Source organism: Malus sylvestris, chromosome 11 (genome assembly GCF_916048215.2).
Source record: "Malus sylvestris chromosome 11, drMalSylv7.2, whole genome shotgun sequence".
Taxonomy (NCBI): domain Eukaryota; kingdom Viridiplantae; phylum Streptophyta; class Magnoliopsida; order Rosales; family Rosaceae; genus Malus; species Malus sylvestris.
In genome coordinates this window covers 13,709,247-13,735,363 of record NC_062270.1, presented here as the reverse complement: position 1 = coordinate 13,735,363, position 26,117 = coordinate 13,709,247, and the positions used below count along the sequence as shown (strand labels likewise).

The 26,117-nt window shown below is 38.1% G+C and overlaps 1 protein-coding gene, 1 long non-coding RNA gene and 1 pseudogene across 2 annotated transcripts; 1 reads left to right on the top strand and 2 right to left on the bottom strand.

Annotated features, from left to right (window-relative positions):
• Positions 1 to 1,732: 1,732 nt before the first annotated feature.
• On the top strand, positions 1,733 to 24,840 carry LOC126588929 (beta-glucosidase 11-like; annotated as a pseudogene).
• On the bottom strand, positions 15,550 to 24,501 carry LOC126588931 (uncharacterized). Its single transcript, XR_007611671.1, has 2 exons — positions 24,224 to 24,501; positions 15,550 to 15,958 (listed from the first exon to the last, which is right to left on the bottom strand). It is a non-coding gene; the product is annotated as an uncharacterized LOC126588931 (long non-coding RNA).
• On the bottom strand, positions 16,840 to 20,517 carry LOC126588928 (uncharacterized). Its single transcript, XM_050254096.1, has 2 exons — positions 20,512 to 20,517; positions 16,840 to 17,612 (listed from the first exon to the last, which is right to left on the bottom strand). Exon 2 carries the CDS (start codon positions 17,568 to 17,570, stop codon positions 17,004 to 17,006), a length of 567 nt encoding a protein of 188 aa, XP_050110053.1. The 5' UTR covers positions 17,571 to 17,612; positions 20,512 to 20,517; the 3' UTR covers positions 16,840 to 17,003.
• Positions 24,841 to 26,117: the final 1,277 nt, after the last annotated feature.

Sequence of the window (26,117 nt, the reverse complement as noted above, 5' to 3'; positions counted from 1 at the left end):
GTTATGCTGACGCTAGTGTGACATCACATCACACTGATATTTTTTTTTGCATCAGGCGCATGGGAAACAAGTGCGCGTAGGCGTGCGTTCTCGACCGAAAACAGGCAGTGGAGCCTGCCATTGCAGGCGCTACAGAGGGCACGGGTATAAGCCATGTGGCTCGTTCTAGGTCGTTGGATTTCCAACGGCTTGTTTTCTGGACCATTGGATTTCCAATGGTAAAAAAAATTGAATTTGAAAACCAACGGCTAGTGACGTGGTGTGATCAGAGCCATTCAATCAAGAGATCAACGATCCACGTTTTTCGCCCCAAATTTTTTTTTTAAAAGGCACAACGGTCAAAATTATGACCGTTGGCCATGTGTCAACATCTGGGCTGTTGGATTTGAATCTTTTTCAAATCCAATGATCCAGATTAATTAACTAAATTAAAATTATTAAAAATTGATAAAAAAATAGAAAAAAATTAATTTTTTTTTTCTATAAATACCTAACCCTAATCTCCCACCTTACACCACATTTTAATATTTTCAACACTTTCAACCAAAGCTTTCATATACTTTTTGTGTGAAAAAAATGGTTGTGTGGAAGCTCATCGAAGATGTTACGTTGTGTAAATGCTGGGTTCAAATTACTCATGACCCGTTTAATGAATGGAGTTGAGAGTAATGTGGAGTAGAATTACAGAAGCGTTTTGCACTAGGCTTGGAAAAGGCGCCATAAATAGTCAAAGGCTTCAAGGTTGTTGGAAAAAACTCAACATATCCTTTACTAGTTAGAAAAATGCTCTCTCGATTGCTTTCAGTAATTTGCATAGTGGGACAAGTTTAGCGGATCAAGTGACAATATTTTAATTTATTTATTTGTGTTACACCTGCATTTTATAATATTGTCTTACCCACATTTTGTAGACACTACAAGAGAGACATGATGCGGCGGCTGAGAGTCAACAAGAAATACTTAATCGAGAAAACAAGATGATTAGAGAAGCACTTAATCAAGAAAACGAGATGCTCAGAGAAGAAATTATGGCTCTAGCAGATCGTGACACTATGAACAAGCCTCTAGTAGGAATGTCTTCGAATTCAAAATATTTTTGGACATCGGAAAAAAGAGACGTGGTGCTAAGGAGGCATGCAAGAGACGCAGAAACAAGTCGAGGGGTTCTAGCTACATAGATCCTAGCAACGAAGATCCTAGCACCACATATCCTAGCTCCACAGACTTTGTATAATTTCATATTTATTTGTAGTACTTTATTTAATTTCTTCTTTATTTTTAGTACTTGTAATTTCATCTTTATTTTTAGTACTTTATATAATTTCTTATTTATTTATAGTACTTTATGTAATTTCTTATTTATTTGTAGTACTTTATGTAATTTCTTATTTATTTATAGTACTAGATGTAATTTCTTAAATATGTTTAGTACTTTATTTAAACACATCAAATAAACTTAAAAAAACACACTAAATAAAATTACATAAACTCACCAAATAAACTTAACAAAACACAATAAATAAAATTACATAAACTCACCAAATAAACTTAAAAAAAAAACACACTAAATAAAATTACATAAACTCACCAAATAAACTTAAAAAAAAAAAACACACTAAATAAAATTACATAAACTCACCAAATAAAATTTAAAAAATACACTAAATAAACTAAGAACTTTATTCTTCCACCACAAACTCCTTTTAATTATCTTCACCTTGTTGCAATCCCCACTGGTGCTCAATCAAGTCATTTTGACAGGTACAGTGCCAGTGTGGCTCTTGCATTGAAGTGTACCGCTCAACGATCAATTGATTGTAAAATCCATCCCGTTCCAATGGCTATTTCGAACCATTCATACAAGACCTGGAGTCAACTCAACAACCATACAATAGAAAAGATAATAAAGAAGGATTTGAAGTCTACGATTTGCTCTAAAGTGCGGATAACAAATTAAAGGGTGTCCACTCAAATCTCCTTGTAACTTTTGCCTTTTGAAACTTCTTCCCTTCTGAGTTCTTGCTGCATACTTGTGTTATTACTCATGCTGAGAGTTTCATTTTTTCTGTGTTTTCTTCTCATAAAACTTTCTTTATGCGTTGATAAATATAGCAGAGATGACTTCCCTCCAGGCTTCGTGTTTGGTGCTTCCTCCTCTGCTTATCAGGTTCTTCTTTTTATGTATACATGTATTCATATATGTGCATATATATATGCATACAAATTATGGGATAATAAGAATTTTAATTAGATATATCTTAGTATCTCACATTAATATAAGCCCCTATATATATATATATATATATATATGGTTTTGTATGTATTACTAGTCCTACGCTTCAATTGACAAAGAGAAGAGAAGAAACTGATGGAATGGGGTTGGTTCAAAACTAATTCTACATGAATAGGTGGAAGATGCTGCAGACCAAGACGGAAGGACCCCAAGCATCTTGGACACATATGCCCATGCCGGTTAGCTTCCACTATTTTTATATCACATTTTCCATATAATATTATGAAATTTTTATCTTGTTCCGGAGTATGATGGGATACTTCCAATTTTTTAACTATTAAATCTTCATACAAAAATACAAAATCAAGAACGGATCATAAGTCTAAGTGGTTAATTATTTACTGTTTTCATTTCTAATTTATAACTTGTGAAAGGTGAAGACCTGGTTTTGTTTATTGAGGCTATGTGTGGTTAACTAGATTAACTAGATTAGAAAAATGATATTTAAACACATAAAAATAACACAGGTGGATCTCACAGTAAACTATACGATCCACCTATTAGAGAGTTAGTTAGCAAGTGTGAATGTAGTGCATCCAAATAAAATTGATTAGGTTAGAGTATTGCAACTTTAGGATGCTGTACCTACTAGGTGAACAATTTTAGATTTAAACAACTGTACTACTGGACTGTCCGCAGTTAGAGTACATATATCTTTTCGTATGATTAGTTTAGGCTAGTTGAAAATTGTTATATAACTAGAGGTTACAGCCTTTTTGAGAGTGATTAAGGTCTTACCAAAATCACTTCTAGAGCGTTTGGTAAAAAAAAAAAAAAAAAAGTATTCTTTTAATTGAAATACAAATCACTGACAGAGAAATACATTTGAAAATAAGAAAATCATCAAGGGCTTCTACGCAACTTTTAAAATACCAAATTCACTAATGTGTAAATTTTTTTTGAGAAACTAATGTGTAAATTTCTTCTGAACGAGTCAATCAATTTGCCATTGGAGGCGAAGCATTTAGTACTAATATAAGTAAAATGAAAGTGAAAATAGGGGTAGAATAATCAAGGAAATTAGGGAGTAGAACAAAAACCCAACACTTGCAAGTAAAATATTATTCACATTTGAAATTTGACCATTGAAAACCATTGACAAGCTTGATTTACTAATCAGATGTGATTTTCTCAGTAAATTGGAAACCAGGTGACATTTCTTATCATTGTGAACCAAGTAAAAAGAATGTATGTTTATGTTGACTCGTTGAGGGTTAAACAATTGATCATTATCAATTAAAACCAACTAAACAATAATTGAATTTGATATTGTTGTTTGTTTGAACTTGCACGATCACTTACATGTATCAAGATCTTTATTAATTCACTGCTTTACTCCCAAAATTTCAGGTAATTGTGATGGAGCTACTGGAGATGTAGCGTGTGATCAGTATCACAAATACAAGGTCTATACTCTGCAAGATCCAGTTCAATTTTTGTTTAGACGATTCAGGACTAGTAGTTCTTTTGTATTGCAGAAATCAATATCATACTATTTAGAAATATGCTGCTGTTGTTTTATACTACGCATCATTATATCATGGATTATGGTTGGAATATGATTTATGCATGATCAAGTTCATTCAAACCATTTCAGGAAGATGTCCAACTAATGGTGGATACTGGTTTGGAGGCATATAGATTTTCCATCTCATGGTCAAGACTTATCCCAAGTATGCATGATCAACGAATTGTAACTCAGATTAAACAAAAGAAGTAACGATTTCTTGCTCTTAGCTTTTGACGCACTTAATCAATATTCGGCTTGTTTCTCTCGGATGGAAGAGGACCTGTCAATCCGAAGGGTGTACAATATTACAACAATCTTATTGATGAACTGATCACCCATGGTAACAATCTATCTAAATTATGAACCACAGTTTCGCTGCTTATACTATCAATAATTGAGTAGCTATAGAGATCAACAAATCCTAATGTTGATAATAAATTAATTTGTTTGTTTAAACCAGGAATCGAACCACATGTTACTTTACAGTGATCTCCCGCAGGCACTTGATGATGAGTATGGAGGATGGGTTAGTCGAAAAATTGTGTAAGTTCCTAACTTTTATTGGTCAGTTTTACATGGGACATGCAGAATTGGGGGATCCATGATGATCATGATGGAACACTTTGGTGGATACAGAAAAGACTTCACTGCATATGCAGATGCGTGCTTCAAAAATTTCGGGGATAGAGTTTTGCAATGGACTACTATTAATGAGCATAATGTTTTTATACTTGGGGGTTACGATGTTGGATTTCTTCCACCACAGCGATGTTCAGCTCCATTTGGTGTCAATTGTTCTAGGGGTAATTCCTCAACAGAGCCATACATAGCAGCTCATTATACCTTGTTAGCTCATGCATCAGCTGCTAGATTGTACAAGAAAATGTCCAGCTAATTCTCTAACTCTTTGTTCTCAAGGGCTTCGAGAACTTTTATCCTTGTGATAATTAGTAATACGCAATAAAAACACTCATAAGTAAGATGCACGTCTCACAAATTCCCTTAAAATATATTGAACTTTTTAGTTTGAACTATTTGTATATTTCATCATAAGAAACTAAGTACAAGGGAGAAGCTTTTATAGAGAGCTTGAGAGTGACTTAAAGGCTAAAAAGACAAAGCCTAATAATAGGCCATATAAAGAACCAAAAAGAATAAGCTAGCTAACGTGCAACAAATGTATAATTACAAGTTTCAAGGGAGACATAAGACCATGAATTAAGGAGCAAATTAAGGAACAAAGGAAAAGTGAGGAACAAAGGAAAAGTGGCATTACATCACTTCCATCACTTCAAGTACATCACTCACTTCCATCACGTCAAGTACATCACTCACTTCCATCACATCCAGTACATCACTTCCAATACTCCCCCTCAACCTGGATCAAGAGGGTTAATTGATCCAAGCTTGCACAACCACCGTTGAAATTGGGTAGAGTCTAGAGCTTTCGTGAAGAGATCAACAAGTTGATCATGGCTTCTAGTGTATACAGTGTTGATGACATTGGATTGAACTTGTGTACTAATGTAATGACAATCAACTTCAATGTGCTTCGTCCTTTCATGAAATACCGGATTAGAAGCAATACGCATTGCGGCCTGGTTGTTACAAAACAACGACATTGGTTCCTTGCTGGTGAAGCCAAGATCAAATAAAAGACTCTTCAACCATATAAGTTCACAAGCTGCTGCTGCCATGGCCCTATATTTAGCTTCAGCACTGGATCTTGCAACCACGGTTTGTTTCTTACTCTTCCAGGTGACCAAATTACCTCCAACAAAGGTACAAAAACCTGTGGTGGACTTTCGATCAAGGGCATTCCCAGCACAATCAGCATCAATGTAGGCCATGATGTGAGTGGACCCATTTTTCTTCATGAGTATGCCTCTACCGACCGAACCTTTGAGATATCTAAGTATTCTCTTGATAATCTCCCAATGAACCGATGTAAGAGAGTGCATAAACTGGCTAACAAGGCTCACTGAGTAAGCAATGTCAGGTCGAGTAATTGTGAGGTAAATAAGTTTTCTAACAATGCGCTGATAAAAACCAGGATTAGAGAGAGGTTCACCTTTGGCATCCAACTGAAGTTTGCTAACAAGGGGTGTGCGAGCAGGTTTACACTCAAGCATGTGTGCTTCATCAAGAAGATCAACTACATACTTTCTTTGATTTAAGAATAACCCCTTGGAATAAGTGGCCATCTCAATGCCAAGAAAGTATTTCAAGACTCCCAAGTCTTTAATGGAAAATTGTTGGTGTATGGAGCACTTAAGAGCATTGATTTCATTCGCATTGTCCCCCGTAATTATAAGATCATCAACATATATAAGCACAACGAGCTTGCCTAGGATACCACTGCGAACAAATAAGGAGGAGTCAGCATGACTTCTTTTGAACCCTGCAACTTCAAGAACTGAGCTTTGTTTGGAATACCAAGCTCGATGGGATTGTTTGAGTCCATATATAGCCTTATGGAGCTTGCAAACTTTGTTAGGTTCACCTTCTCGTAGGTGTTCAGGAGGTAGCTTCATGTACACATCTTCTTCAAGATCACCATGGCATTTTTTACATCCATTTGAAACAAGGGCCACTCGTGATTGACTGCCACTGATAGCAACACCCTCACTGTGTTCATTTTAGCAACCGGGGCAAAAGTCTCCTTGTAATCAATACTGTAGGTTTATGTGAAACCACGGGCTACCAATCGAGCCTTGTGTCTCTCAATGGTACCATTGGAATTGAATTTTGTCTTGTATATCTATCTACTCCCTACAACCTTCTTGCCTTTGGGAAGATCAACCACACTCCAAGTTTGATTTTCATCCAATGCTTTGAGCTCTTCATGCATGGCTTTTTGCCACACAGGTGTACACACGGCTTCTTGAAAACTTCTTGGCTCAAGATTGTTTGACAATTGGTTTAGAAATAATGCATGGGAGGCTAGCAATTTTTGGTAAGTAATAGCTTCAGAGATAGGGTACCTTGCAGAGTACGTAACGTACTCTTGTAACCTTAACGGGGGATGTCGATCTCGAGCAGGGTTCCTTCTTGGTGCTACTACTGATTGTGGAGTTGCAGCTTGTGGTTGTGGTGCTGAAGCACTGGGTACTTCCTCACTGACCACTTCATCAATGTTGGAATTAATGATAGGGTTTGGGGGGGGGGGTTTGCATGAATTTCTCCAAGAGTAGGCAGTGGAAAGGTATCCATTAGACTCTCCCCCTGAGGATTATTCTCAGAATCCTTGTGAAAGAAATGAGTGACTTCATTAAACCGAATATCTCTAGAGACAACAAGCTTCCCAATGTGTGAGTTATAACATTTGTATCCCTTTTGAGAACTATAGTACCCCATAAATGCACATTTCACAGCTCTAGGTTCTAGTTTATCACGATGAGTAGCTTGGATGTGGACATAACAAGTACATCCAAAGATCCTGAGATGAGTCAAATCGACAGTTCTTCCTTTCATGACTTCAAAATGTGACTTAGCATTCAACACACGAGTTGGAAGTCTGTTAATGATGTATGCAGTGAGAAGTGCTTGGGACCAGAATCTCTTGGGAACTTGCATCTGAAACATAAGGGACCTTGTTTTCTCTAACAAATCCCTATTCTTTTTCTCGGCTACGCCGTTTTGTTATGATGTACCAACATAACTAGTTTGATGCAAGATGTCATGATTGCTCAAGTAATTGTACATGTTATTAGATGTATACTCGATGCCATTATCTGACCTTAAAGTATATAATTTAGAGGCAAATTGATTGGTTATTAGTTTGTGAAAATCTTTGAAAGCTTTAAAAGACTTTAAAAGATATAACTAGGTAACCCTAGAATAATCATCAATAAAAGTGACATAATGCTTGTATCCATCGAATGACTCAACACGAGAAGGTCCTCAAATATCTGAGTGAACAACTTAAAAAAGCTTACTGGTTCTAGACTAAGAGGATACAAAAGGCAGCCTAGTGGATTTTGACAATTGACAGATCTCGCATTCATGTGTGCTTTTACAAAAATTTGGAAATAACTTAGACATCACTGGTTCTGAGGGATAAGCGAGATGTTGGTGCCAAAGTTGGTACTCTTGGGCATGACTTAGGTTGGTAATGGGATCCTTAACAAGATCGAACTTCTTTAAGAGGTAGTATAGACCATTTAAGAAGAACCCTTCACCAATCTTCTTCTGAGTGACTCAATCCTGAAACACAACGTTATGAGGAGAAAATATGGCAAGGCAGTCCAAAGTGTGCGCGATTTTTCCTATGGACAAAAGCTGGACTGGAAATGAAGGTATTTAAAGTGCAGTGGACTCTACATCATTACCTATCAACCTAATTTTTCCTTTTCCTAGAACAGGTTCCCCTTTACCATTTGCTACAGATACAGTAGTAGGATTAGATAATTTTTGAAACTCATGTAGACAAGATGTTTTATTAGTTATATGATCAGTGGCACCTGAGTCTACAATCCAAAAATCATGTGTGAGATGTGCATTGAGAGCAGTGGAGAGTGCACTGATAATACCTGGGATATTGTCGTGTGTTGTGGTATCTGAACCTTCCAAGAAGCCAGCGAATTTTCCAAGCATGGCAGTGGAGTTTTCAGTGATCATTTTTTCATTCTCAGTGGTCATGTTCTTTCTTTAGAGAAAGGTAACAAATTCATTAAAAAAGAAAATCGGATTTGAAGTGAAGTTTGCCATCTCATCAGCTGAACACTTAGTTGCACGGAGGGCTTTTGAAGCAAACCCTTTCCTATCTTTGATCATTTTCCCTTCCTTGTCAAACTTAGGTTTTAACTCAGGATGTAAGATCCAATATTTTTCCCGTAGGTGCCCCTTAGTGTTGCAATATGTGCACTTCCAGTCAGCCTTCTTCCCATTAAAAACTCTTTCACCAGAGATTTTGTGGTTGCTAGTGAAAACCTTAGCCTCAGAGCTAGACTTGGGCTCAATATGCATTACCTTTCTTCGAGTTTCTTCCCTTTGAATTGCATGACACACGCTGATGAATGATGGTAATTTTGGAGTCATTAGCAAATGACTACGAAGATCTTCATACTCAGATCCCAAGCTTGTTAACAGTTGAAACACTTTATCTTCATCAGCCCTCTTCATGAGCACAGCAGATTCGGTTGTTTGTGGATGGTATAGATCAAGCTCATTCCACATAAATTTCATGCTTCCAAGGTGTTGAACGAAGGATTGGTCACCTTGCTTTAGGCCAGCAAGACTCTTCTTCAGTTCAAAAACACGGGCATCATTATTTTGGCTGTCATACATTTCCTTGACAGATTCCCAGAGTAGGTGTGAAGACCCTGAATAGCTGAAGAGCTCCGACAACTTGGGCTCCATCGAGTTGAGAATCCAAGACATTACGAGCTGATCATTTGAATGCCATGCATCAAAAGAGAGCGAGGTGGATTCTGGAGGCTTGATGGTTCCATTTACGTACCCTAGCTTCGATCTTCCTCCTAGGGCAAGAGAGACGGCTCGTGACCAAGGCAAATAATTGAACTCGTTCAACAATACTGAGCACAGTCATTGGTTTGGATTGATCTCACCGTGTATCATGTTGGTTGGTGTTGAGGTTGAGGAACTTGTATCCTTAGAACCGAATGGATTGTCTTCTGCCATCTCAACAAATGATGAACAGAAAATAAAACAAAAGAAAAACAACAGAGACATGACCCTATGGTTCCTGCTCTGATACCATATTGAACTTTTTAGTTTCAACTATTTGTATATTTCATCATAAGAAACTAAGTACAAGGGAGAAGCTCTTATAGAGAGCTTGAGAGTGACTTAAAGGCTAAAAAGACAAAGCCTAATAATAGGCCATATAAAGAACCAAAAAGAATAAGCTAGCTAACGTGCAACAAATGTATAATTACAAGTTTCAAGGGAGACATAAGACCATGAATTAAGGAGCAAATTAAGGAACAAAGGAAAAGTGAGGAACAAAGGAAAAGTGGCATTACATCACTTCCATCACATCAAGTACATCACTCACTTCCATCACGTCAAGTACATCACTCATTTCAATCACGTCCAGTACATCACTTCCAATAAAATATGATTTCTCGAACTCATAAAACAAAATACCAACACCCCCCTTCTATTTATAGCAAGTTATATATCAATACCAGTAATAATGTAACATGAGGTTCCAATACTAGTAATAATGTAAAATGAGGTTCCAATATAAAATTAAACTTATCATGATAAAAAAAATATAAGTTGATCAGAGAAATTTTTAAGATATGCAGGACAAGCAGCACGGATATATAGGAATCAATGTTTTTGCCTATTGGTTTGTTCCTTTAACAAAACTTATTGAAGATGAACTTGCTACCCAAAGAGCCATAGACTTCTATTTTGGTTGGTAAGTCAGATGTTGAGCACTCATCTTTTCATCTCTCTCTCTCTCTCTCTCTCTCTCTCTCTCTCTCTCTCTCTCTCTCTCTCTCTCTCTCTTTCTCTCTCTCTTTCTCTCTCTCTATATATATATATATATTTCTCACTTGTTCAAAACATAATGCCGTTTTAGCTACCTGTAATTCCAATGTGTCTGTTTCCTTTTGTAGGGTTTTGAATCCCTTGGTGTTTGGAGATTACCCTGATGTAATGAAAAAGATAGTAGGCTCTAGAATTCCTGTTTTTACTAGTCTTGAGTCCCGAAGTGTCAGGGGTTCATTTGACTTCATTGGATTGAATTATTATCACCCATTAAACATCAATGACTACTCCAGCACTCTAAAGATGGAAACCAGAGACTTTATGGCTGCCTCAGCAATAAAGATATCGCGTAAGTTTTTTTCTTATACATATACGTATGTAGTGAAATTCTTTCTGCATGATGTCCACTCCTTAGTTTAAAGACTGATGTGTCCATAACATGTCATTAATAAGTCGATGAAATGTCTGAAAAGATAATTGACCGATAAAGGAAATGTTGGAATTTCTTGCTTTCATTCATCAACGTATACAAGTTTTATAATACATTATCAACAACAATTCTATACATGGTAATTAAATTACAAAGAGAATATTTTAAGATAATTACTGATACATTGTACTATGGACTCTTGTCTAACACCTAGTTCATGAACTTATGAGAGTTTATTCTTGTTTAGATTAGGCCTGGCAATTCCTGACATGACCCGATAACCCAACACGACACGACAAGAAATTAACAGATGTTCGGGTTGACACGATAACGAATCGGGTCTTATCGGGTAACCCGATAAGCACATGTTAAGATAACGAGTTGGTTCGAGTATACATGTGGGTAACACGATACACGATAAGCAAAATATTAATTTTATAATTTTATAACCCTAAAAAAATACTATAATAATTATATATATATATATATATATATATTAATTTAACAATTTTATACCCCTAATAACTATAATAATTATATATATATATAATATATATATATATATACATATATATATTAAATATTAAAAATTGGTGACCATTGGATCGGCTTAAATATACATACCATTCAATTTCTTAAGTGTTATATGTACAAAATAAATAAATTTAAATCTACTTAATAAATATATATATACCATTGAACTTGATGGGATACGAATTCTACGAAACTAATTTTAACGATCCAACCATCAACCTTGTTTGTATACGCTTTGAGATCATATCAGCAAAAAATTGCAAAAAACTAACATTCAAAGATCAAGTAACGGAACAAAACTTTTCGATGGTTATCAATGAAAAATCACGATTTAACGGTTATTTTAACTCCAATTTTGATGATTTTTTACAGCTACACTCCTTGACCCTATATGAATACAATGAATGAACTTGATCTTCAATTTAAAATATTCACACTAGTGGATACCATAAAATCTTATGTTATACTTAATGAGAATAAACTAAGTGTTAGTGAATCTATTGTTTTGATGGGATACGCATTCTACGAAACTAGTTTCAATGATCCAACCGTAAAAAATGATTGTATATACTTCGAGATCGCATACGCCAAAAATTGCAAAAAACAAACATTCAGAGATTAAGTAACGAGATAAAACTTTTCAACGGTTATCAACTAAAAATAACGATTTAACGGTTATTTTAACTCCGATTTTGATGATTTTTTTACAGCTACACTCCTTGACCCTATATGAATACAATGAATAAATTTGATCTTTAATTTAAAATATGGACACTAGTGGATGTGGATACCACAAAATCTTATGTTATATTTAATGAAAGTATAAATAAACTCTAAGTGTTAGTGAATCTATCGTTTTGATGGGGTACGTATTCTACGAAACTAATTTCAACGATCCAACCGTCAAACTTGTTTGTGTATGCTTCAAGATCGCATACGCTAAAAATCACAAAAAATAAACATTCAGCGATCAAGTAATAGGACAAAACTTTTCGACTGTTATCGACGAAAAATCATGATTTAACGGTTATTTTAACTCCGATTTTACAGCTACACTCCTTGACCCTATACGAATACAATGAATGAATTCGATCTTCAATTTAAAATATTTACACTAGTGGATACCACAAATCTTATGTTATACTTAATGAAAGTATGAATAAACTCTTAAGTGTTAGTGAATCTATTGTTTTGATGGGTACACATTCTACGAAACTAGTTTCAACGATCCAACCGTCAAACATGTTTGTATATACTTCGAGATCGCTTACGCCAAAAATTGTAGAAAACAAACATTCAGAGATCAAGTAATGGGACAAAACTTTTCGACGGTTATCAACGAAAAATCACGGTTTAACGGTTATTTTAACTCTGATTTTGATGATTTTTTTACAGCTACACTCCTTGACCTTATATGAATACAATGAATGAACTCGATCTTCAATTTAAAATATTCACACTAGTGGATACCACAAAATCTTATAATGAAAGTATGAATAAACTCTTAAGTATTAGTGAATCTATTGTTTTGATGGGATACACATTCTACGAAACTAGTTTCAACGATCTAACCGTCAAACATGATTGTATATATGTCGAGATCGCATACGCCAAAAATCACGATTTAACGGTTATTTTAACTCCGATTTTGATGATTTTTTACAGCTACACTGCTTGACCCTATATGAATACAATGAATGAATTCAATCTTCGACTTAAAATATTTACACTAGTTGATACCACAAAATCTTATGTTATACTTAATGAAAATATAAATAAACTCTAAGTGTTAGTGAATCTACGTTTTGATGGGATACACATTCTAAAAAACTAATTTCAACGATCCAACCGTCAAACTTGTTTGTATATGCTTCAAGATTGCATACGCCAAAAATCGCAAAAAAACAAATATTCAAAGATCAGGTAACGGGACAAAAAAATTCGACGGTTATCAACTAAAAATCACGATTTAACGGTTATTTTAACTTCGATTTTGATGATTTTTTACAGCTACACTCATTGACCTTATATGAATACAATGAATGAATTTGATCTTCAATTTAAAATATTTACACTAGTGGATACCACAAAATCTTATGTCATGATGATTGATGAAAATTGAGGATTTTGTAAAAAGAATAACATGCAAGCTTTGAGTTCCATTGGCAATGTTTAAACTTTTGAGAAAGGCTTCACAACCTTGAAAATAAAAACTCTTTTATTTTGCATATCCTTGCACATTTAATATTTTGTAATAGACTAGTAGTGTATGGATGTTTGTTTATTATGCTCTTATTTTCGAGTGTAGAAGTAGTACTTAAACGACAAATGTGTTTTAATGTTTTGAAGTAATATTTATGTGGCAATGTGTGGTATGTGCAAATTTAAGAAAAAAAAATATTTTTCTTAACGGGTCATAATGGGTCATAACGGGTCGGGTCACTTTACCCATTGGGTAAAGTGACTCGACCTGTTAATGACCCGTTAAGATAACAGGTGTTACACGAAAATGACATAAACACGACAGACACGACACGTTTGCCAGGCCTAGTTTAGATGCTTAGCTGCAATCCTTTGAGCTTACAAAATTTTGTTTAATTGCATTTGCAGCACTGGACAATGGTACAACAACATTTGAGGTAAAATCTTGAACATAATATAAAGTAGAACCGGCTCAATACTACTTATGGATTAATTTCAGTGCACTAGTGATCATGTTGTTTGAATTAGTATCCAATAGTTCTCTGGGGCCTGCAAGAACTGTTGGAATATATCAAGGAAAATTATGGCAATCCTCCTATATATATCCATGAAAATGGTATCTCTCTCTCTCTCTCTCTCTCGGTTTTTTTTTTTGTTGCGTGGAAAGTATCTATCTGCATCATCCATGTGGTGATTTTTTTTGTCTGTAAATGGATAGTACAGGGTTTAAATTTGAACCCAATCAGTGCTATTTGAATGTGTAGTGTTGTATAACATGATAGGGAAATGTAGATATATAGAGGGAGCTTCGATTGAGAGACTCTCAAATAAGTTTTATTTAAGATTTCCCCATATCTACGGACCATGCATGTGTTGCGCGCATTTTGCTTCAAACTCTACATTATATTTCCTGGTACTAGAGCTTAACTTTTGGCTCTTTCCATGCAGTAGTTTCCATTATCTACTTATCATTTTCCTTCTTTATCTGTATTAAACATTAGGTCAACGGACTCGACGCAATTCATCTTTGGAAGACTGGGGGCGGGTGAAATTTTTGCAAGGGCACATCCAATCTTTGCTTGAAGCTAGAAGGTATATATGATTTATCTTGTGACCTTTCCATGTTGCAAAGCTAACTGGACGAGTCCAAATGAAAATGTTTAATGCAAGTTGTTCGTGGCAGGAATTTCCGTCGGGGATGTTCCCTGGCCGACGAGCACACAGCTCCCCGAGAGGTTGGGGCCGGTTGAAGCTTCCTGTCGGGCTTCTGCTTTACTGGCTGGCTTGTCGGGCAAAGCTTAGTCGGGCAAGGTTTGTCGGGCAAAGCTTGTCGGTCAAAGCTCTTCGGGCAAGGCTGAAAGAGAAGGACAGAGTTAACTTTGGAAGGGTGCCTTTGTAGGGCCTTAGGTGTAGGCCTTGAGACTCACAATCAAGATTAACCTTTCAGTGCTCAGGCGTGCCACTGCCATCTTCAGCATGGCAGATGTAGAACGAATGTTGAATTTCAATTGTATATATATATAGACCCAAGAGACCATTTTAGTCATGACGGGTGCCTTTGTGGGGCCTTAGGTATAGGCCTTAAGGCTTCCCGTTCATAACTAACTTAGCATTTGAATATATACATATGGTTTGTTTCCTTGGTTTATATAAGTCTTATATCCATTATACTTCCTGATTATTTGAGCCCGAGGAGCAGAATGAATCCAAATAGGTGCCTTTGTAGGGCCTTGAATAGGCCTTGAGGCTTTCCATCAGAACTTTTTCTATGCTCAACGTTCTAGTCCAAGGAGCAGAATGAATCCAAATAGGTGCCTTTGTAGGGCCTTGAATAGGCCTTGAGGCTCCCTATTAGGATTCATTCTATACTCAACGTTCTATAGTAATCACGATATAATAGAAATAAAACTAGGTGATAGATTGATTACTTGCGCCCCAAGTAACTTCGGACTTCTTATTTATCAAAGCTTGTCGTGGATGGGTTAAGTCCACATAAGGTTCTTTTTTATGCCTTGAGGCCAAGGAATTTTGGATGATCAAATCTTACATGCCCGAGGGCTTAGAACTCGGATCTGGCTTGAACTATGAAAACATATTCAAATCGGATTCAAGTGCTGGGAGAGTCTTTTAATAGCCATATTACTACAAATAACTTGAATACAACTTGTAGTATACAACATATTGCTAGGTTAGTGAATGAAAAGACAAAAACAAAGGGGGTCGGGCAAGGTTTAACCTTGTAGGGCAAGGCTGATCGTCTTGCAACTTCCTATCTTTGTGGTTTCAAGAGGCTTCAAAGCTTAGAAACAGGGTTGGAAGATGAGTTTACAGAAAGAGATCGATACTACAACAAGAGTTGAACAGGGTAGCAGAGCTATTACAAAGGGTTTATCCCGAAAGGGATGAAGGCTTGCTGACTACAGCTTTGTTTGAAGGCAAATCTGGCTTTTGAGCAGAGTTTGTGCTTGTATTTGTTTGTTTGAGTGTCCTCATTCCTGACTTCTCTTCCTTCTTTTATAGACAACTTCAACTTGTCTTCCTGTAACAGCAACCTTGCCCGACTGCAGTTTGAAAGGTAGTGACTTATCAACTTTTTACTTGTATTGCCACTGTAAAGTACTTTAGTGGCTGATTAGCTGGTGGGTCTATACCACTTGGTCCTTGGGTAGGTGAGCAAGTGGTGCAAATGAACTGCACCTGGTCAGGAAAGCCTCTTCTGCCTTCAGGACTTGGGTTGGATTTCGGGCTTTCCTCCTCTTCGTTGGGCTAACTTCCTTCTAAGCCCAAGGTTGAAATTATAACCCAAACAGTGCCCCCTTCAATCAATATTCAGACTTGAATTCGACTGGAATTCCAGGCGCCAACATTGATTGAATATGCACATGCTTGTATACTTGTTCTTGGAACTTGTGTTTCCCTAGGCGGGATGCCTATGCTCCTGCGTCTTTTGCTTTTCTCACGACCTTTGGGTTGTCTTCTGAGGTCTCTATAAATTCAGGTTTGGATTTGCTTTTGTTCAGCCAACAAACTTCCTCCACTCTCCGTTTTTATCAATCCTGAATACTTCTGCCCTATTAGTTTTCTTTGAAAAAAAATGAGTTCTTCAGGATTTAAGTGGAGTTTCCTAAAACTCCCTTTTCGTGGGAAAAAGAGTTTTCATCAGATAGCTATCCCCAACACCCTTGGTCAGATACCCCGCTGTCTCCAACACTCTTGGTCAGGCGGTATCTTCATGAGGACTTGCCCATCTGCTTGTCGTCCTGATAAATCAGGCTTCACCATCACATATGGTGACGACTCTGCCTGGGGATCTTCTATCAGGCTCATCTTGGCCGCTCAACCTGATCACCTGATTGGATTCTATTTATGAAGACATCAGAAAACCAGCCGAGACACCATTTACATCTGGAAGGAGTCGAACGCAGCATATCGGAACTGAATTGAATTTGCTTGTAAATTCCACCAATTTGTCGAAATGAAATAAACATGATCTTAACTATTTTGTGTCTTTCTGTCTTCTTGAATGACTGATGAATATACACTGCACTTTTAGCATCATGAAACCTACTTTACCTTGCATCTTCTTCAATATAACAATCTCTAACATCCCATAATGTAGGACAATATTTCTTCAAGAATTTAACATTAATGGGATGTTTTTGCCAATTCCCTTTGAGATCCCCCAAGTAATATCCCCCTTTGTCCAAGACTCGACTAATCACGAAAGGACCTTCCCATGTCGGGCTCCATTTCCCAAAGCCTCTAAGTTGAGCTCCTAGAGGGAGGATTGTCTTCCATACTAAATCTCCTTCTTTGAAAGACTTCACCTTCACCTTTTTGTTATAAGCTCGGGCAACAGCTTTCTTTTCTTCCTGAATCTGGTTCATGGCTTCAATTCGGGCCACGTCTAAGTCTTCAATCCCTTGACACATGGCTTCGATGTATTCTTCACTATGTGATCCAAACTGATTTTGAATTCTAACAGAACTCACATTGATTTCCATGGGAAGCACTGTATCCTGCCCGAAAGTTAAAGCATAGGGAGTTGTCCATGTTCCTGCCCTTTTGGAAGTTCTGTATGCCCACAAAGTATTCCTTAGCCTCTCATGCCACATTTCCGGACTATCCATCACCATTCTTTTGATAATATTTACCAGAATTTTGTTGCTGGATTCTGCCTGGCCATTTGACTATGGGTAGTAAGGACTAGACTGAATCATCTTTATTTTGTATTTGCTTGCAAATTCTTCAACTTCTTTTGAGATAAAAGATGGCCCACGATCCGTTACTATAGTTTCGGGCACCCCAAACCTATACAAAATCTTGGTCTCGATGAAAGTCTTTACCGTGGCTGAGGTTATGGATTTTACTGCCGATGCTTCCACCCATTTGGTGAAGTAATCCGTTGCCACAATTATGAAAGTATGCCCTTTGCTGGAAGCTGGATAGATCTGCCCGATGAAATCCATTGCCCATCCTCTGAAGGGCCAAGGCTTAACTACTAGATTTAAAGGTACTGAGGGTACATGTTGGAGAGGGCTATGCCTTTGACATTCCTCACATCCTCGGGCATAGGATTTGCAATCTTTTTCCATATCGGGCCAAAAGTAACCATACCTCCTAAGTAACCACCTCATCCTTGTTCCAGCTTGATGAGCTCCACATATCCCTTCATGTACTTCGGCCATTACTCTTATGGATTCCTCTTGGCCTAAGCATTTTAGTAGTAACCCGTCTGGAGTCTTCCTTAGCATGTCTTTTGTCCATAAAACATATTTGGTTGCTTGCTGCCTATCATTCTTGCTGGTGGGTGAAGAGGGATCTTTAAAATGATGGATGATAGGTGACCTCCAATCTTCTACCTCGGTCTCTAGAACCTTTATATCCAAACTGAATCCTCTTTCTAGGATAGAATGAAGGTTTCTTCTTTGGACCTCGATATCTACCCCATATTTTCTTTCCTGTATTGGCACACCTGAGGCTAGTTATGCCATCTCGTTGGCCGCTGGGTTGGCTCCCTTGGGAACATGACCAACTGATATTTCAGAATCCTAATAGCTCAGCAATTGTGTGGCCGCCAAGTAATATCCGGCCATGGTGATATGTCTGCACTTGAACTCCCCATTTAGCTGGTTTATTACTAATTCTGAATCACCAAACACCTTTACCTCTGTTGCCCCCAGATCCATCAAGATTTCCAAACCAATTATTAAGGCCTCATATTCTACTCGATTATTGGTATTCCCTTGATAATCGAGAAGAAATGAGTAATAATGATGAACTCCTTGAGGGTTGATAATTACAATTCCAGCTTCCGCGGCTTTCTGAGTGCAGGAACCATCAAAATATAGCTTCCAAGGAGTAATCCACAAACCAGCCACTCTCCTTATCTCCTACTGGATCCACTCTTCTCTGCCCGAGATCCCCTGACTTGACGGAATCCAAACATTAGTAACTTCCAGGGTTCCTGGGATATTGATTACTTCGTCTCGAGATTCTTGATGCTCCGACAAGAAGTTAGCAATTGCTTGGCCTTTGACCGCTTTTTGGGGGACATACTGAAAGCTGAATTCGGATAATGCTAGAATCCACATCCCAATCCTTCCTGTCAACATTGGTTTTGACAACATGTACTTTATCACGTATGTCTTGGCAATAATGTGCACGTGACAAGGTAACATGTAATGCCTTAGCTTGTTAACATTGAAATACAAAGCTAAGCACAATCTCTCCACTGGGGAATATCTTGTTTCTACCTCAATCAGAATTCTACTGAAGTAGTATACTGCCTACTCTTTTCCTCCTTCATTATTTTGAGCTAGCAAACTCCCGATTGATTTTTCTGAAGCTGAGATATATAGTTTTAAGGGTTTTCCCCTTTGAGGTGGTACCAACACTGGTGGAGAAGTTAAGTAAATTTTGATACTATCGAAAGCCTCTTGGTGTGGTGGTCCTCACTCGAAATTCTCCTTATCCTTCAGTCTTAATAAAGGAGTCAGTGGCTGGATCTTGCCTACTAGGTTGGCAATGAATCTTCTCAAGAAATTAATTTTGCCCAGCAGCCTCTGGAGTTGAACTTTGTTGGTAGGTGAAGGCGACTCCATTATTGCCCGTGCTTTGTTTTTGTCCACTTTTACACTTCTTTGATGAACCAAGAATCCCAAGAAGTTGCCCGCTCTCACCCCAAACGCACACTTCTTTGGATTCATCTTCAATTTGTGGATTCTCATTCTTGTCAATGCCTGCCTGAGGTCTATCAGATGCTGCTCCTCTGTCTTGAATTTCACCACGATGTCATCAATATACACCTCCATATTATGGCCAATCAGATCATGAAAGATGGCATTCATTGCCCTTTGGTATGTTGCGCCAGCATTCTTGAGCCCGAATGGCATGACCAGATATTCATAAGCCCCCACATGCCCCGAGCATCTAAAAACTATTTTATGTATATCTTCCTGAGCCATTTTAATCTGATTATACCCGGCATTTCCATCTATAAAAGATAAGACTTTGTGTTTTGCTACTGCATCTATGGATAAATCTGCCATGGGCATGGGATACTCATCTTTCAGGGTAGCGCTATTAATATTTCTGTAATCAACGTAACATCGTACTGCCTTTGTTACGGCTTTTAAAACAGGTACAATATTGGCTAACCACTCCACATATTTGGCTGGCCTAATAAATCCGGCTTTTACGAGTCTTTCAATCTCTTCTTTGACCTTCTCTTCTATCTCCTTTGACATCCTCCGTGGTGCTTGCTTAACCGGCTTGTATCCTTCCTTGATGGGCATTATGTGTTCCACCAAGGTTGGATCCAAACCCGGCATCTCGGTGTAATGCCAAGCAAAACAATCTCTGAATTCTTGTAGGAGACAGATAATTTTTGCTCGAGCCTCGCTCTCTAATAAACCACTGATTTGAATTAGTCTTGGATCTTTCTTTACTCCTAGCTCAATAACTTCCAAAGGATCTTGGACCTCTGGCGGTGGCTTATCAGGTTCTGCACACAAAAAATCGACCAGCTCGGGGCTTTATGGCAAGTCGGCGGGCCTATCTAGGTCGTATATACACTTGGCCATTTGAATGGCCCTTTCCAATTCTTCTCGACAAGATTCCTCCTTGCTTTTATCCTGGCTGGTTGAAGCTCCTACCTGTCATTCCTGCTCTTCTTTGACAAAGAGCTCCTGTTATTGTCTTTTTCTTTTCCCATACACTAACAGTCGTTTAATCAAGGATCTGACTGCTATTACCTGATCCTTCCTTTTTTGTTCTGTCATTTATGGGGTAGGGGTGTTGGGACGATACAAGGTCTATCCCATTCCTCTCTGGTAAGGAGCATTCCTTGTTCTAGGAGCTTTTGGGCCGTCACCTTGGTAGGGCGGCCGTTCTCATCTGCTCCCAAACACTTCAAGATTCCTACATTGGGATTGTAGAAACTTGCTTCCGCTATGTTGGCTGTGGGAAGAAATAGCCGTGATTCGGCCTCTACCATCTCCCAAAAACCTGGCTCTTCTGCGCTCGCCTCATGATAAACAGCCACATGTTGATGTAGAGTAGAGGGTATAGCAAGACTTTGATGGATCCAATCTCTTCCAAGTAAGGCTCCATAGGTGGAGGTGCAGTCCACCACAAAGAATGCCAGCATAATCTGTTTAGACCCCAAATCTACTTCCAAAGGCAATATCCCATGAGTTTTGGTGATAGTACCCGAGAAACTAGAAACAGTGAGGTCTGTAGGAATAAGATCCTCAGTCCCTCTCCCCAACCTTTTCATTTGTTTGGCTGGCAGTACGTTAACAGCCGCTCCTCCATCAACTAGCACTCTTTTGAAAGGTACTCATTCCACATGGGATGTAACATAAATGGGTTTCAGATGATTGGTAAGTGAAATACTTGGGCAGCTGAACACCATTTTATCTGTATAGATCCTCAAAGGACCATCCTTAGGCGTTTCAGATGATTCAGCTTCCCTCGATTCTCCTTCTTCAGTTACCTCTACGCTGACATGAGCCATCATTGGCTCAGTTGTCACGTAATCTCCTTCCATGGTGGCGGGCTGATTTGGTTGGGCACCAAACATGGCGGATAATACATACGCCATGTTTATATGAAAGTTGCTGGGTTCTGGCAGCTCTTCTTTTTTACTTCCAATCTGGTCCATGAACTCATCCAACCAAGCCATCGCATCTGGTGGAAGTAGTGGTTCTGGTGCCCCCTTTAGCTGATTCACACCTAGTGTTTGCTTTGGAACTTCCCCGAAGGGCTCTACTAATGATAGAGAATGTTGTTTTCCCTCTGGTGAAACAGTTCCAAAACAAATAGGCTGCTCTGGCTTCCATCCAGGAGTTGGCTCCATAATCATATCCTCTTGAGCTCTCCTCAAGATTCTATATTTTCCAGGGTGTAGGCTTTGTGGCACATGGTTCCTTCGCCCTCAGTCTTGCTATTAGCCCTTTCCACCTCCTTCTTACTCCTCCAGCGGAGCTGACTACTCCCCCCAGATGATGTTTTCTCTAACTTTTGATTTTTGGAGGTTTGCAAAGTTGTAGGGGTTTTTAAGGAATTCATATAGGCTTTGTGTTGCCTTTGAACCCTTCTAACCATAGAAGCTCCCATCTGCTTAACAGGCTGTCCATTTTTTCCAACCACATACCATTTTCACCTGAGGCGGGCAGGATTATCTTTTTTTACAGGGTTTGTTATCCTGTCAATCCTCATGACCTTTCTTCCCATACAGCCGTACTGAGAATGTTCTATGCTCCTTTTTTTTAGCTTCTTGGCATCTCAATCCTCTGCTTCCTCAGAAACTTCATGGTTGCGAAATATTTCTGATAAAGCCTTTGGTTGAGAATCACCTCCTAATCGCTGAAAGACACTTCGAGAGGTATCCCTTCCTGGAGTCCACCGAGCTTTTTCTTGTGCCTCTTTTCTCCTTTCTTCTTCATTTCTCCTAATCAATTCATGATCCATAAGGGCTCCCGTGGGCGGTATTTCGAGCTCACATTCGCATTGGCACTTGCTGCACAGCACCCTTCCCTTGATTATGGCGACTCTTGGATATTTGGGCACGTTAACTACCCCTTTTATGGATTTGTCAACCAACCTTCTTTCTTCCTCTCTTGTGACTTTCTTTTTTCCCTTCTCTGCCCAGGCCATACTGATCATATTTATAGGGGTCTTTGAGAAGGGATCCGTATGTTTATCCTTCACCGCTGGTTCTTCTTGTTGGTTGATTTTAAATCCCCTCTTCTCCCTATCATCTTTCTCCCCAAGGTGAGGTAAAGACATAGGAAAAAGTGGTTTTAAAACTGAGTCATCTTTCTTTCTGGAGCCTGCGGAGGAGTTCTCCAGTCTTTGTAGCATATGTAACAAAGCAGTTTGCAAATCTTCTGATCCTTTTGACATATCTCTTTGATAAAAAAGAGATATCCCACCGGGCGTGCTAAAACTATGTTCGTGGCAGGAATTTCCGTCAGGGATGTTCCCTGGCCGACGAGCACACAGCTTCCCGAGAGGTTAGCGCCGGTTAAAGCTTCCCATCGGGCTTCTGCTTTACTAGCGGGCTTGTTGGGCAAAGCTTAGTCGGGCAAGGTTTGTCGGGCAAAGCTTGTCGGTCAAAGCTCTTCGGGTAAGGCTGAAAGAGAAGAACAGAGTTAACTTTGAAAAGGTGCCTTTGTGGGGCCTTAGGTGTAGGCCTTGAGACTCACAATCAAGATTAACCTTTCAGTGCTCAGGCGTGCCACTGCCATCTTCAGCATGGTAGATGTAGAACGAATGTTGAATTTCAATTGTATATATATATACCCAAGAGACCATTTTAGTCATGACGGGTGCCTTTGTGGAGCCTTAGGTATAGGCCTTGAGGCTTCTCGTTCATAACTAACTTAGCATTTGAATATATACATATGGTTTGTTTCCTTGGTTTATATGAGTCTTATATCCATTATACTTCCTGATTATTTGAGCCCGATGAGCAGAATGAATCCAAATAGGTGCCTTTGTAGAGCCTTGAATAGGCCTTGAGGCTTTCCATCATAACTTTTTCTATGCTCAACGTTCTAGTCCGAGGAGCATAATGAATCCAAATAGGTGCCTTTGTAGGGCCTTGAATAGGCCTTGAGGCTCCCTATTAGGATTCATTCTATACTCAACGTTCTATAGTAATCACGATATAATAGAAATAAAACTAGGTGATAGATTGATTACTTGAGCCCCAAGTAACTTCGAACTTCTTATTTATCAAAGCTTGTCGTGGATGGGTTAAGTCCACATAAGGTTCTTTTTTATGCCTTGAGGCCAATGACTTTTGGATAATCAAATCTTACATGCCCGAGGGCTTAGAACTCGGATCTGGCTTGAACTATGAAAACATATTCAAATCGGATTCAAGTGCTAGGAGAGTCCTTTAATAGCCATATTACTACAAATAACTTGAATACAACATGTAGTATACAACATATTGCTAGGTTAGTGAATGAAAAGACAAAAACAAAGGGGGTCGGGCAAGGCTGATCGTCTTGCAACTTCCTATCTTTGTGGTTTCAAGAGGCTTGAAAGCTTAGAAAAAGGGTTGGGAGATGAGTTTACAGAAAGAGATCGATACTACAGCAAGAGTTGAACAGGGTAGCAGAGCTATTACAAAGGATTTATCCCGAAAGAGATGAAGGCTTGCTGACTACAGCTTTGTTTGAAGGCAAATCTGGCTTTTGAGCAGAGTTTGTGCTTGTATTTGTTTGTTTGAGTGTCCTCATTCTTGACTTCTCTTCCTTCTTTTATAGACAACTTCAGTTTGTCTTCCTGTAGCAGCAACCTTGCCCGACTGCAGTTTGAAGGGTAGTGACTTATCAAATTTTTACTTGTATTACCACTATAAAGTACTTTAGTGGCTGATTAGCTGGTGGGTCTATACCACTTGGTCCTTGGGTAGGTGAGCAAGTGGTGCAAATGACCTGCACCTGGTCAGGAAAGCCTCTTCTGCCTTCGGGACTTGGGCTGGATTTCGGGCTTTCCTCCTCTTCGTTGGGCTAACTTCCTTCTAAGCCCAAGGTTGAAATTATAACCCAAACACAAGTGTTTATGTAAATATAGGGATAGTCAAGCTAGCTATATTTTTCACCATAGGAAAATACTACGTCTAAAATACTAATTATCCTATGTTACCTTGGAAGGAATGGATCAAACTCAAGAGGTTATTTAACATGGTCCTTCTTGGATTCTCTTGAACTGTTAGACGGCTATGAATCAAGCTACGGCCTATACTACGTGGAGTTGGAAGACCCTGATTTGAAAAGACAACCTAAACTCTCTGCTCATTAGTACTCTCATTTTCTAAAGAGAACAAATGTCATCAACTTTGATGAAGTTTTTACATCCATTTCCAATGGTTACGACATTCAGTAGATTTCGTCATACACAGTTATATCCTAAAATGCATATGTTTACATTCCCGTTTAAGTTTTGTTATAGTTCTTAAGTTATATAACAATTTTTTACTTTTTTCAGAGAAGTAACTGCCACTTATATATTTTTAATAACTATTAGTCTTGTTCTCTTGTTAATCTGGTGATTTCGAATTTGTGGTCATATACTCTTAAATTTGGTATTAAAAATTAAGATTAAAACATTAAAATGCTTATTTGACCCCAAGTTTGGATCCATTAAGACCTACTGGGCCCAGGATCCTACTGAGCTGGGAAGGTCCTCTAAAAACCATCGCGCTGTCTGATTTTGGACCTAGAAATGACCACCCGACACTAAATGTTCGATGAAATGTTTGCTCGGCAGACTAGGCAGGTGCTTGACATGATTCAATAGCACGCTTTGGCACTTGTTGACAGATATCGACGAGATGCTTCGATAGATTCCAACAGATATCGACAATGTCATAACATCTGATAAAAGGTATTGACAGCATGCCTCAACACTTGTCGAGTGTAAATATATATCAACAATCTAAAGTTGTTGGTATCCATCGACAGGCACGCAACATGGGATGGAAAATAATGATTTCTAAGAACTCGACGAAATGCCTCATTGAAGATACCAAAGAATAAATTACGCAATCCGCATGCTATTTCAGTCTTAAAATAATGTTAATATTTTACACAGAAATCCTGTGATGTTAGAATCTTAAATTTGCCAGTGCTTTATCCCCTAATTTTTCCCCTAAGACATGACATGAACTCTCACTTCAGAGGGATTAAGTATTTTGAATTAATTTAAAGTTTGACAAACTACCAAATAAACAGTTTGACCGCCGGCTTGAGCAACTTCGACAAAGTTCATGGCCCCTCATCCCTGTACAACAAGTATGCGTCCGTTTACATGGTTTGGAGAAACTATTTATGTTTCAGTTTGATTCCTACTTAAAATTCTTATAATTATAGGCATTTCGAAGCATACACTCTTTCAGAGGGATCCGCTGAGGATCAAGCATCAGTAAAATCAACAGTTTTATTTGACTTATCAATTTTGTTGGAATTTATGAATTTATTTAGGAAATGATTTTTTTTTTAAATGTCATATGAATTTATACATGTTTTTAATTTATCATATGAATAAAATTTTAAATAATTTGTTATGTAAGTATATGAAATTATTAATTTGTCATCTCACTCTAATTTCGTTAAATTTTCCATCCAAAAGAATATTATTTTGGACTTTTGACCTCAATTTTC